Source organism: Chaetura pelagica, unplaced genomic scaffold (assembly GCF_000747805.2).
Source record: "Chaetura pelagica isolate M959 unplaced genomic scaffold, ChaPel_1.0 scaffold312, whole genome shotgun sequence".
Lineage (NCBI taxonomy): Eukaryota > Metazoa > Chordata > Aves > Apodiformes > Apodidae > Chaetura > Chaetura pelagica.
The window spans coordinates 712,603-727,602 of record NW_009952485.1 but is presented as its reverse complement, the minus strand read 5'-3'; the positions used below and the strand labels follow the sequence as shown (position 1 = coordinate 727,602).

The window sequence follows — 15,000 nt, the reverse complement described above, 5'->3', positions numbered from 1 at the left end:
TGGGTAAAACTTTAGCTCCTAACCAATGCTGAAAAGCTGAGCTCTTTTTATTCCCCTTCTCCTATCACAAGCTTCCAACCAGTAAATACTTCAAGGAAAAGCTACATTTCCTTCCTTAGGGCTTTTCCAAAGAATGATTATGTAACTCTCCAAGATTCTTTTTATGCCAAATGCTGGGGAAAAAAAAAAAAAAAAAAAAAAAGCAACGGTTTCATTCCCATCCAGTTAAACTAGTAAAGCTAGGTTTCAGTTGAAAAGCTCAAAACTATTTACAAGAAGCAGTAAAAGGTGATGACAAAGCTTGACAGCAAGACTCAGCAAATTACGCTCCAGTGGTTACAGGCAGCCTTTGCTCTGTGTATCTGTATGTACTACCAACATCTCTAACTGGAACATTTCTGTGAGATAGTCACTTTATCATTCTGAATATCAGTAAATTATTACAAGGTGATTGCATATGAATACATAGGTATGACACATTACTCTGACTTTCACCACTTGTTTTCCCAGAATCTGCTGTAACATCAACTGGATCTTTTTACTTTGCAGGTACAAAGTAATATTATCCAAAACAGGCATATCCAAAATAAAACTATCAGAACTTTTTCTACTCAGAGAAAGAAAAATGTTTCAAAGGAAGGATTAATGGTTCAATTAAACAGAAGAGATTTGGACTGATTTACTTAATTCCCTTCTAGTTCTACATTCAAAATGGAAATATCAGGACACTGCAATTTATGACAAAAAGCCCCCAAAACTTAGAAAATATCAAACTGCCTTCCTTCTTCCTGGCTACTTTTCTTTCAATTCTCAGTAATGTCTGCCAATGACATATCATACAGTCTCATATATGTTATGTTACTTGTACCACACATGTGAGTAGCACTTTATTTTCCAAAATTCACATGTGCTTTTGCAAGCACATTGAACAACATGCTCCTTTTTTACTTTTTAACTCCTCTTTACTTCAAAGCAGCTGTGTAAAAAATACACAAATTTTAGAAGTATGCTGTCACAGAATCACAGAATTGTCAGAGTAGGAAGGGACCTCTGGAGATCATTTAGTCCAACTCCCCTGCTAAAGCAGGATCCCCTAGAGCACATTACTCAGGACTGCATGCAGGCTGGTCTTGAATATCTTCAGAGAAGGGGACTCGACAACCTCCCTGTGCAGGCTGTTCCAGGGCTCTGTCACCTTCACCGTAAAGAAGTTTCTTCTCATATTTAAATGAAACTTCCTGTGTTCCAGATTGTGCCTGTTGCTCCTTGTCCTGTCACTGAGAACTACTGGAAAGAGTCTGGCTACATCCTCCTTCTACCCACCCTTTAGATACTTTTAGATACTTTTTAGATACTTTAGATACTAGGCATTAATAAGGTCTCCCATCAGCCTTCTCTTCTCCAGACTAAAAAGTCCCAGCTCTCTCAGCCTTTCCTCGTAAGGGAGATGCTCCAATCCCCCAGTCATGTTTGCTGCCCTCCTCTGGACTCTAGTAGTTCCCTGCCTCTCTTGAACTGGGGAGCCCAGACTGAATGCAGTATTCCAGATGTGTCCAACATTATTTGAAAAAGCATCTTACAACTATTTAGCCTGCTACTACACAGTAACAGTCATTTACTTCTAGCTGTTACTCTCAATTCAAAATAGTTAGATCCCTTTTACAGCCAACTGAGATTATATGGAAATCACATGATCTTCTTATGATGTTACTAACATTGTAACATCAATCCCATTTTTAAAGCACATGAAAAAAATGCCAGAACAACCGTACAAAAAACAAACATTATTAATGACCTTTACAAAATGTTTGTAACACAGTCTACAGTTCAACAGGTGTTTGTGCTCCAGGTAACTATAGATATAAATGATTTTGTTTGACTTACTGGAATTACTCATTTGCAAAAAAAGTTATTTCAGAGAAAACTCATCATTTCAAATTCATAAGGAAGATGAGGTACTTAAACAACAGACAGTTAAGACCTTTCTCTGACAAACATATAAAAATATTTCAAACAGATGTATCAGATAAAGGTCTAGTGAACAAAGTCTTATATACAATAAAATGCATATTGTACAATAATAATGGGGTCCTGGAAACAAGTATCTCTAAAGAATATTTACATGCATTTTTCATATAAATTATTTCTAAATCCAGAGGCAAAATTCAGTCTCATCAATGACTAACATAGTGATTTTATTTTTATTTTCTTCCTCATGTATGTGTGTATGTATCTTGAACTCCACAGTGAAACATCTGCTTCTTTTGTGTTTTGCCACAATTTACACTTAAATAATGTAACAATATAACAGAAATTAAAACTTGGTACCATTAACACTACTGATGCATTCACCTTGTCCTCAACTATATTGTCTCCCAGACACAATAAAGGTGTAGCCAAAGATTTATCCTACCAATAAGCTATAGTTATAGGTCTCATGAAGATTACTGACACTGAAGTAGCAAGTATGTACTGGCCTTGGACTTAGCAGATAACATGCCAGTTTTGAGACACATCCAAGTTGACAATAAATCAGTATCACAGATCCAATAACAAGAAAAAATACCTTGAGGAATTTCTGTGTTAAAACATTCTACTTTTGAGTTAGCTATTAAACAGTAATGATTATAATGGACTAGGCAGTATGGGGGTTTTTTGTGGCTGAAATATGCAGACTTTTTACTAAGTTATTTTTTTAAGCTTCTCTGTTTTTCAACTGCACAGTATTCCCCCTTTAAATGAATTTTGGCTTCCAAAAAGAAATAATTTTAAAACCCACTCTAAATAAAAGATCTTTTAGTAGCAGTCTTATTATGAATTATACTTGCTTTCTATATCTGCACATGCAAACACTTCCACAGCTTCCATAACACCTCCCTTTTGCGCATACAAAAAATAATAGTTATGGGTTATGGGTAGCTAGAGAGAACAAGGTGCACCTAGTTCAGTACTGCTTACTAAACTGTAAATGTATTTTTTTCTCTCCCTCTCAGAACTGTATCAATGTTTGCCACCAGAAATTCCTTTTAGAAAAGTTTGTTACAAGGGCACCAATTTATCAGGGTGTATGGCTTATAACAGTTTTTTTTCAAGCACCCTTTTGAACTTATTTCAATTTTCTGTTTTTGATGATAGTCATGCTGACAACTTTTTTTGGTCCATCAAACTCCGTAGTACAATTACATGAATTTACTTTTAATAAATTACCATCTTTGCATATATCAGTCAAACCATGAAGACTAAACACTTGCAAATAAAATGCATTATTAATTTAATTGTCACAGCCTATTTAGCTAGCTTCTATTAGTATTTGCTATTATATACAATGTATCAGAGGGCACAATCAAATTCAAAATATAAAGAATAAACTTATTATATTGTCCAAGAGAAATGAAAAAAAAGCAAGCTTGCAAAATTATAATCAAGACAATCATTAATGTTTTAAATAGGTAGAAAAACTATGTAAATTAATTTGTAATATGTTCATACTCAACATGATTGTTTTACATGCTGAAAAAAGATTTCTTTGGTTCCTAAAGCCATTAAAAGGCATCAAATTCTCTCATAATAGGAAGGGAAAGGTGGAAAGAAAAGCCACAGTGGTTTGGTATTTACTGCACTGGATCACATGGCTTAAACATCCACCATCGCCAATGAAGGGCTGCTACTAGCAAATTATATTGCTGTTGTTGCTCTGCCCCTCCTGTTTGATGTTGCCCTACATTAAGCTGAAGTGTCAGCTAAAAGGGTATTGTAGACAAGAAATATTCAAAAGATGGATGAAAAAATTTAAATAGAAGAGAGTATGAAGTCACTCAGATATTGCTTATTTATGCCACTCTGGGGACAAAGATGCAACAGCCTGTGCAAGCAGGTGGGGCAGGGAGACTGCAGCCCTGAGCTGAGTTCTCTTGCTCCTGGAGCAGCCAGGGCTGTGAACCTGCCTCCACACGGAGGAGCAGCAGGGGATGGATCCCCCTTCTCTTTCTCCTCTTCATGCCCTGCTGACAGACCAGCCAGAAAGCCTTCCAGGAATATGGGAAGAAACAGGGAAAATGGAAACAGCCAAAAGGCTTTCAGAAGAAACATACAAACAAAAGCCAGCATCAACCGATTTAGATTACAGCTATAGGATTATATCCTCCTTGTATAGGATGTCATTTCAAGATGATGATCACTAAAAATATGCCTCTCAGGCTAAGATACTATATTTGGAAATCTATTGTATGTATCCTTTATTGCGCACATATTCACTAGGGTAACGCAAGTTATCTCTATGTTGCATTTATGATGATTATACAGTAAGCACCCTCTTGTAAAAGAAAATATTGGTATTGAACGCTTTCAGTTATAAAATAAGCCACCAGAGCAAAACATTTTTGTAATTGTTGTGCTATGACAAAAGATAACCAGCATCAACTTTAATATTATATCTGCTTTGATGAAACTGTAGTTGTTTTTTCAATGCATCATTCTATATTTTAGATGAAACAGAACATCTCAAAAGTCTTTAAATAAGCACATGTAAGGGAAATTCTAGTTAAGCACTTTGTAGAGGAAATCTTATTAAAAATATAAGCACCAGTTTTAAACAGGTGCTTAGTCAAACATAAGGTGTATATGGTGTGTTAATTTAAAATTCTACTCTTAGGTCACTCAGTTATTTAAGTGGGATGAACTTGTGAGGAAAGGGTCTAATTGAGTACCATTTCCAGTGTCTTTAACAAGAAATGAACATGACCCAGAAAGATTTTAGGAGTATTCTCCTACAACTCCTAGCCATCATTTCTTTTCCTTTTCTTTCATATCAAAACCAGAAAATGCTACTTAAAAGCTTACACTGGAAGAATGAGTCACAAGGTATACATACTTGAAACAATATCAATTATCCAGCAATGAACCCTGCAGATAGATAATTTCATCTGATACTAGATCGAATATGTGAAGTTCTGGGGATTCAAACACCATCTAGTTTCTATTTTCCCCAAAACTTAAATGATACAGCAGTAGCTATGCCACAATGTGCCTAACAAATCTGAGGCTAAATTCGTTTATCTGCAAACGCAGTGCCATTTAGTTTGTAAAACACAGCTACAATTTAAACCACAGAAAAGAATCACCTGCTTGAAAATAAAATTTGAAAATAACTGTACATAGATTGAAAAATTACTTTTTTAAACTATCAAAACACCAGATCTCTGTTCCTGTCCAAAAGCACTGAGGAAACTTTCTTTTTCATTCCTCTGTGACTTTGACCTCAGCAATCAACACAAATCTTGGAAAGTCATTTTATAAACCTATGAGCATCAAGGTTAGGAAAACAAAAAAAAAAAAACGAAAAAATTTGTACTTCGACAGAAAGTTACAACTATCAAAATGTTAAGAAAATAATATCACCTGAAAAAAAAAAAAACACAAAACACATGTAAAAAAGTGCAAATCCTACACCTTTTACATAGAATTGCTTTCTACAGCAGTTTTTCTATTGACACCCACAGACATGTCATAAGCAGTACACTGGCAGAGCACTTAACACACGTTAGCTCCCTCTGCAGCTAGAGTTGAACTAAGAGTCCAGGTGACTTCATTTTTGGGTAAGCAAAATATTCCAGATAAGGTCTCCACATATTATATGAGGTAAAACCAGAAAGAATTTTTAAGTAGTTTACCTTTCTTTGGGTGTGCCAACTCCATGCTTTCCCAGTAAATGAGTATTCAAATGCTTCTTCATCACAAATGCCACACTGCCAAACAAACAGAAAACCCAGGATAATTAATTTTTTATTGATACTTATTTTTTAATACAGCATTTTTCTGTTTTCAGCATCACTTGTGCCTATTTTATTAAAGATAGACTTTTAGAAACTCCTGCTAGACTACAGTTTAAATATGGGAGTCCATTCTGTAACAACAGTTTTCTTCAGATTGCAGTAAATTTGCTGTTTTTCTTATTAATAAGTAATCACAACCATACATCACTAGTCGAAGAATGGAAAACCTGTTTCTGCTTCCTTTTGCAAATTAGAGGATCTTATAGTCTATTTTACCTAAATAACATTTTTTCATGTCATAAACTAATACAGTTTTAGTTACACCTTTGTATTTATTTAAGCCTAATGTGCCGATACTGCAACCCTTATTCATACAATTAGTTTCATTTTTTTTAACAAGTAACAAAAAAATACAGCAAGACCAGATCCTTTAATCACTGGATATGTCTGGTCAAAATTCATTGTATTAATTATTTAGAGAGATATACATGGAAACAAATTAATAGCCTTACTTAATTTATAGCCTTCTGGAAAAAAGGATGGAAAAGGTGAAGCACATGTTCATTAATACCCTTTGAGCAAGAATGTAATTCAAACTGGCAAGACATTGTTCAAAACATTAATAGCAGCAACAAAATATATACTACCTTGCATTAAATTTCTACCAAAAAAACCACAGGTAATTTACTTTAATTTTAGTGGCATATGTAACGAAACAGATAGGAGTCTATCAAGTACCATTCTTCTGCTGATAAGACCATAACATCAATTAAATTGTCATGTGACTGCTTTAAACAATTTAGATATCACACTGAAGCTTCAAACTAAAATGGTTCTCCTGATAAGCAAAAATTTTACTGCTGCAACTTTCAGTGTGAAAAGGGCTTGCAAACATTTTTGTTAATTATGTATTACAGCTGTCCTTCATAAAGTTAATTACGAATAGCTGAAAGGCAATCGACTCTATTTGCATATGTACATGAAAGGCATGACATATGCAAAAATATGATTTTAATTAGCATTCCATGATATGAAGGGCTACAAATCAAACTGGCATGTTATAAGATTTTTAACATTAAACGCTGAATTCATCTGGATGTGTTTGCAGTAATGGACAATGGAAGGGCTGTAAAACACTAGCACTATGGTTTATAAGAGCCACAAAAGCCAAGAGACAGTACTTTTCCTTTACAAATATGTTAATGTAGCTTCTCCATGTCTGATCTACTTTGGGTATTTTCACTTTATTATAGAGAATCTCTCTTGCACATTACTTAGGGTGTAAGAGTATAATTCTGTCTTATTTAAATGACAGCAATTTCCTGATTTTTTACAAAAAGACATTTGAAATATCTTAAATACTTTTCCATACACGATTTCTAAGTATGGCATCATAATAATTACAACTGTGAATAATCTACCACACCATTTCCATCATTACTATGCAAGTATCAGAATTACAGTACATAGGGAAAATAACTATAGCAAAATAAAAAAATGTGGTCAAGTAACACCACAAGGCATCCAAAACATACTGCCCTTGCTTCTCAGTAGAAATACTAACCACGTCTGCACAGCCATGAAAGGTATCAAACAGATTTTAATTTTGTAATACTAGTATTTCGTGATAAAATTTCCTGTTCCTCCATTCTCCCCCTTCTCTAACAGAAAAATAAAGCCAGAGATAATACTGTGAAAGGGCAACAAGCAATTGAAGTTGTAAAGGCATACTTTGCTATTCACATGGAATATCAAGTATACACAGTATACACAGTATTTCTAGGGAAGAGTTTTTTTGTTTGTTTGTTTTTGTATTTTTTTCTTCTGAGCCTGTGTACTTGAAGCTTCCAAACAAAAGCTGATTTCTTATACCACACAACTGCAGGAGGTACAGACTGACATACCTTTCTGTAAAATCAAAGACAAAGGCCTTGTTAATAATGTGAAGCAATTAATCTCACAATAGCTGCCTCCTCTGTGTTTTATCTAGGTTCTGAGTAACTATTTTGCTGCTGTTACCCAGCACAAATAAAACAGAATGACTCAATAAGTGTCTCAGCACCTACTAACATTTTAAGCTTTTAATGTGAGGCTTGAAGACTTAAGACTTGAGGAGCACAGAATGCCTCGGTGCAAGCCTGGAGAGCTCAGTATAGCTCAGGAAAAGCTCTCCACATTACAGAATTAGGCCTTAAAAATAAAAGCAAAGTTGCTATTTTCCTAAGAAGTTGAGAACAAGATCAAAAGTATTATCAACAGACTGAGACAGCTTTTGCTGAAACAATAGATTTTTTTTCCTTAGAATTGAGGCAAAGTCTAAACATTCTGTTTTGGATGCTGAGATTGAGAACAACAAATAAAAAACAAAGCAAAACAAACAAAAAAAGCCCCACAAAGCAAAACAAAAAACAAACAAGCAAACAGGTATGGGAGCTATTTGTATGTTTGACAAATACTGCAGGTGATTTTAAGAGAAAGGTGGTAGTGGTGTTTGCTGGCTTTAACAAACCAAACACAGAAAATGTTTTCAATACATAGTTAACTCCAGGTTTCTAAGAAATCATTGGTTTAGTAGTAAAAAAATACTGGTTTTTTTTTATACTACACAACTTACCTTTGCTGATGTAAATCAGTTATTCCTAAGATACTAACAGAACTTATGAGATAGCCTTGATCTTTTCAAATTAATCCTAAGGAAAGTTTGGTTGCCACAAGTAAGGACTCAAGGGGTGAACATTTTCAAAATATGTTGCACTAATACATCTTCAAATAAAATATAAACTTTTTGTTTGCTGTAGTAAGCACCAATTCAGTCTTCACTGATTTTCTCATTTCTTATCTTTTAATTCTAGTGGCAATAGAAATGTTCAAATGTTAGAAATTAACTGGTTTCAGAAATGCATCAAAAGGAGTAAGAAAAACCTGTAAGTGTCATACCCTTCTGCTTCCAATGCATGCAAACCAGGCCAGACTAGAGGCCTGGAACCAGTTTTACAAACTCTGATCCGGACATACTTATCCCCAGACCACAAGACAAGTAGTCACAGCTCAGCTGCTCTCCTGAGGGTCAGATCTTGTAGGGCAGAAATGTCTAGCCTATATATCCAAGTCATGCTCACAGCAAATTCCCTCCATTTGTCAAGAAGGCTGATCCTAGAAGGCTCCTCTTGCAGTGGAAAAAGGTGAGTAGGTTGCATTTTGTTTGCTTACAGTGACATTCTGTTGGTTTATCTTTTTTTGTGACTTTCAAACACTCTGACTTCAAACTAGCAACATCTTCCATGCTACATGCTCAATGTTGAAACTTCAGGACAAAGACAAGTTGAAAAATGACAGAGAGATTTAGAACAGCATCCACACTCCCTATGGACAATTTTTTGCACATAAACTATAAATAAAAATAAATTTCAACCATATATATGAGCACCTCTCCTGAAATAAGTTCACAGAATATTCTGTTTTCAGTTTAGAAGAGTTGTGGCTCTGTAGGAACGTATCCACTCATATTCCATAGCAGTCTTCAAACAGTATTTGGACTGGGTCTGAGAATGTCTGTAACTGATTTAGGAGCCTCTGCAGACTTGTATTCAGTTATAAAAGCATGTTTTAATATACAAAAGAAACAAAGGGACTTCTAATTCTGAGAATAAAGAAAAATATTGTACAATCCTTTCTTCCACTTCTTATTCTAGTGTAATACAAGTTCTTCAGCATGTACACTGTTTATCAGTGCAGTGCCCAAGGAATATGAACAATTTGTCATGTATTGTCTGTTCTCCCATTTTCTCTGCAGGGAGAGAATTGTACTCTGTGAAGTATCTTGTTTTGAGAGGGCAAAAGATTCTATGGGTTTTTATGTTTTGAATCTATAATAGCTATTTTCTTTTTAATATGTACATTGCTGTGTTAATGAAAAGCCGAGGTAAAAAAACAAATACACACAAACCAAAATGAGCATTCTGGACCATGAAGTCATGAAATCTGTTCTTTCCAGAGTGTTTACCAAGTGCTCAGCCTTGGCCTAGTTCGAAGGAAGGAACTACATCTTACCTCTACCAGAAAGTCTCTTGAAACCATGTCAACAGACCAGTCATCTTGTAAGCGCACATAACTGCTGAGGGTCAGCACAAGAATTTATTTCTGTGGGACTTTACAAACACGGTATCCAGCAGTTGAAGAGCAGTTTTAAATCACTTCTAAGTAGATCCATTACTCTCTGCAATTGCTCTTGGAGAATTTATCTTGCAGACAATAATGTCCAATGACAGCAGAAAAGTCCAGGAGAATAACAATAGCTACCCTTTATTCATATTCTCAATATCCTTTACATCTCCTTTAAACTGTCATGAACTTCTTTACACATGACTTTCACTCCTAGAATACAGGCAAGGTACTGCATGACAAGTGCAGGCCCCAAGTACACAGGATGTTTTATAAAGCTCCTTCAAAGCCTTATTTTAAAAAAAAAAAAACAAACACAAACCAAAACCAAAACCAAACAAACCCAAAATAAAACAAAACACAATGAAAAAGCAACAACACAAAAAAACCCAACCCAAAACCCAACAAAGCACACCCACAAGCAAAACTAAAACAAACAAACAAACAAAAATCAATATAGAATGCTCCTAATTTTAAAATATTCATAGTTAGTACTTGGTTTCCTCATAGGTTTCAGGCACCTGGAAAGAATGGCTTACCATTTTGAATAATTGACCTGGCAGATCTGACAGTTCCAAGAAATAATAAGAAAAAGGTTCACTTAAAATTTTATCCACCACTACAGAGTATGAAGAAATAATATATTATCCTGTCTGTATCAGTTTTTGTTTTCCTTGATTTGTGCTTGAACTTCTATCCCTGTATCTTCATCTGAGACAAGATACCATAAAATCAAGGTAAGCTGTATGGATCATGCCAAGAACAGCGATAGTACGTCCAGGCATGTAAATAATAACATGGACTCAATAATTCTTATCACCTGAATGATACCACTACTTATTCCTTGTCATGTCTTGAAACATGCTGCAAACCCTAATTATAGTTGAATAAGAGGTTCACATGGAGCCATGCCAATAGGTGTATCAATTAGCAGGAGAGAGAGATAGTGCAGTTTCCCAAAGAATATCATGATCCACACGTATTTTGGAATGTTCCATTAAATTTGTGTATGCAATTACAGATTTTTGTGTGTACTTTAGACTTGTACACATAAGAGTAGAACTTCACATATTCAAAACAGCACGTAGTCAGACAGCACATAAACAGTCTACACAAACTTTATATATTTGAGACTTCAAATACTTAAAGTTGCTACCCCTATCTCCATCTCTCTGTCAGGATCTTGTATTCAGCAGATCAGTTTCAGGAATAAGAGGATGGAGGAAAACACAGAACTGCCCAGAAAGCAATGGTTTTCTATGAACAAGTAAACTTTTTTTCCATGCATCAAAAGTCTAAGTTCCTGGGAATTTCTTCAAGTCCATCATTCATTGATGTTTGCTGATTTTGAACGGTCCAGACTGGGGCACTGATAACTCTCCTGCATGACTGCGCGCAAGGGACTCAATTTAAAAGAAAGTATCTGGCAGAGCAGAGTCTGGTGTGGAAGATATCCAGCAGTCCGAAAGGCTTCATGCCGTTTGTGACAAGATGTCAGGTTCAAGTAAATATCTGGCAGGGCGAAGCCTAGTATGGAAAACATCCAAATACCTGAAAAACTTCATGCCCTCTGTGACAGGACATCAAGTCCTAGAACCCTGCATAGGAAAGCTAGGGTTTTCTGATTACTCTTTTAGCAGTCAAAGGAAGCAGGTCCTACTACTTCCAGCTAGCAGTTATGGTTATTGTTCTTAAGTTTAAAAACAAAACAACACAAATCACAAACATTTCAGAAGATAAACAAGTCATGTGCAGTCACCCAGTCTGCAATGTTGAGAGCACTATCACCCACTGCATTATATTCCCTGTTGACCTCACGTGTTAAAGGAGGATATGGCTATTTTATGCTCTCACTAACGCTTGTAATTAAACTGGAAAGTAAAATGAATACATTTGGCATATGTGGCTCCTTCTTCCTCATTTTCAAGTGGGAGCAACTTGGCAGACGAAAATGCAAACTTTTTTCTCTTGAAAAGAGAAACGAAAAGAAACAAATGAGGACAACTCTGGCATCAGTAACAAGACAACAGAGTAACACAGCAAGAATATCATGGCAATTCATGAAACCTAAAGACTAATGGGAGTTCTAAATTTCTGAGAATTATTATTCTTTCTGCCTTAATTTTGAAGGTTGGCTTTTTTTTACAGTTTTTCCATGCAACAATCAAGTATGTTTCTTAATTATTTATTACCTTGTCAACGTTGCTGTGGAGATGTTTTGTTGCTGAAGTTCAAAACCCAACACTTTCAAAAATTAAACTTATGTCAACATACAGTCATCTGTGCAACAGACTACAACTTTCTCTTCTAAAAATACCTCATCTTACTTTTACTGTTTTTTGGAATGAGCTAACAATGAAGCCAAGGTGTCCAATTAAAAAAAAAAAAAAAAAAAAATAAGAGAGAAGATAACAACTTATATTAGTGGAATACCTGCACAAACCTTGCACCAAAGGTAGACTTGAGTATTACAGCAGCTACTGTTCCTGACTTGCTTTGAACAGGATGATAGACAACAGGATTGTCAATGTGCTGTTCAATGACCTGCATCAATCTCAAGAATAATTTACTGCTATATGAGACAGATCATTATGGATGAGTTGCACACTATCAATCAATTGACTGTGTTATTTCTGCATATTCCTGCATCTATCACCCAGAAGAGAGAAATCCCTCAACGTATTCCTATTGCTTTCTGCCACCAATCTGTGTCACTCAAGATGTGAAAGAAATTAGTAGCCACATGGCCATTAAGTATTAGCAATGGGCACACTTATTACCTTTTATGTATTCTGGCAGAAGAGACCTGGAAGAGAAAACTAAATACATAAAACATCCTGTATTGTCCCACTCAAACTAGCTTGGAGAGATCTTGCCATCCAAAGCTGCTGAGTCCTCTCACCATCCCTATTTTCATCACAATTTTATTATAATGTAAACCATCCAGGACAGAAATGTAGTCTGTCATTGGAAGGACTACGGCAAATGAGGAATACACTGGCAGCATTTACATTATTTCCTCTGCAATAAGGAAACGCACATATTTGTCCTGCTCAAACCAGGACGGTTATTATGGGCCTCACCTGAAGTTACTTATTTTGTAATTGAAATCAGAAAGGTTTCCTGTAAGTTAACTATAGGGCCTTTCCAAATTCTATTGGTTTGGGGGCTTTGTGTTGATTTGTTGTTGGTTTTTTTTTTAAATATGAAAAAAGTACCTTTCAATAGCAGCTGCATGAATAAGCCTAATCCAGAGAGGGATAGCTGCTAATAACATAAAGGTGAGAGGAAATGTAAGAGTGTAACTGGAAACTTTTGGATTTGGAGATACAATAAAAAGCTGCTCACATGGCAGATAGTCAACATGGTACAGCTTACGTGCACTGACAACAGTTTCCAGAGGTCACACACTTTGCCTGCCTAAATGAGGGAGAAAGCCATTGCACTCTTCAGTGCGTAACTCTCTGCTAAATATGGGACTTATTCACTTCAGAAGAATCTCAAAATGTGGATCAAAATATGTCAGCTGCATGGCACAATTAAACACTAGTGCATGAACAAATATTTCAGTTAATGATGCAGCATCATATTACACACAAGAAAACATAAAAAACACCACCAATAAACTTTCAGATGTGCAAGTATAAAACATGACAGAACAGGGCCCAAAGCATAACCCGTTTCATAATAGCATAATAAAGCACCAGAAGGTCATATCTGCTGTTTCAAGCCATAACAACATGCAAACCAAGGGAAATACTAGCCAGTTAAAAATAGAGGATTTCTTAGAAAATAAGAAATGGATCTTTCCTTATAGTACCCTATCACATCTTAATTGAAACATAAAGAGTTTCAAGTGGTGACATCCCCTCACTGTTTCCACCGTCCAAACATCAGGAATTAGGAAGGCTCTAAAAATTCACTGCGAAGTAACAGTTACGAATAGACTAAAAATTAATAACCAGTGAAACAGGTCAGACCAAAAAAAACCAAACAAACCAAAATGCAATATGCAATCAATTTTAGGAAATGCGTATCTTTTAATTCTCCCCAGACACCTATGATTAGAAATGAAACTGAAGTTGTTCATGTGCCATTACTAAAAATAGCAGTCTACTTCAACAATATGCTGCTGGGTATTCTTCTCAAATAAAAGAAATGGTAATAAAATATTTTATTTTTGTTTTAAATCTGAATGAAAATTAATCTACTGTCCATCGAGAGCACCCACAATTCTATCATGGAGTAAGAAAAAAACAAAACAACAAAACAACAGAAGCACATTGGCGGGTGAAAAAATTAAATGAATAAGAGAGTATTTATTATATAGTATGTTGTTAAACTGGTAACTGTAAGTAAACAAGCATCTCTCTGCTTATTTTGTCTGCTTAATGAGCAGACTAAAAATAGCTGAGCAGTCGCAAAAACTTGAAAGTCAGAAGGTGTTCACTTTGTCAGGAAATCACCTTACAAATATATGAGAAAATTAGTACCGCTACAAGAAATGTTTGTTTCAATATTCAGAGGAGTTAATGAATGTTAAGTGATAATGGTAGACAGCAGCAGTATGTAATTACATTTCTAAACACACCTTACCAAATCACTTCTAAGCTAAAAGAATCACATGTTCTATTAATTTTCTTTGGTTATCAAACATCTGTAACTGTCACCTCTAACAGGTGTTCAGTAATCTAACAGCTGCACAAAGTACTAAAAAAAAAACCAAAAAAAAAACCACAACGAAAAAAGACAGAATCCCAGAGTGCTTTCAGTAGTAACAACCTCTCCATCTACCACACTGTAGAACCTGTTTGCCTAAATTCTGAAAAGCAACCTTAGGCTCAGTGCTGGGAGTGCCTTGCATCTAATAGAGGCTACATCCAGAAACACTACAATGCCAAAGAACACACTGTTATGCTAAGTGAGGCTGCAAAAAATGCTGCAAATGTAAATGAAGGTTTACAGTATAAGCATCCCTTTGTGATCCAGACCACCTACCAACCTTGCCACTGAGAAATTGCTTATATCCTCTCTTAAAAAAAAAAAAAAAAAAAAAAAAAAAAAAAAA

General features: G+C 35.4%; 1 protein-coding gene across 1 annotated transcript in view; it reads right to left on the bottom strand.

Annotated features, from left to right (window-relative positions):
- Nucleotides 1-15,000, bottom strand: part of ZNF407 (zinc finger protein 407) — a 317,688-nt gene that overhangs the window by 197,194 nt on the left and 105,494 nt on the right. Inside the window, exon 4 of the mRNA XM_010008819.1 lies at nt 5,670-5,744. Coding sequence (XP_010007121.1) covers nt 5,670-5,744 — 75 coding nt within the window. The remainder of the gene's footprint in view (nt 1-5,669; nt 5,745-15,000) is intronic.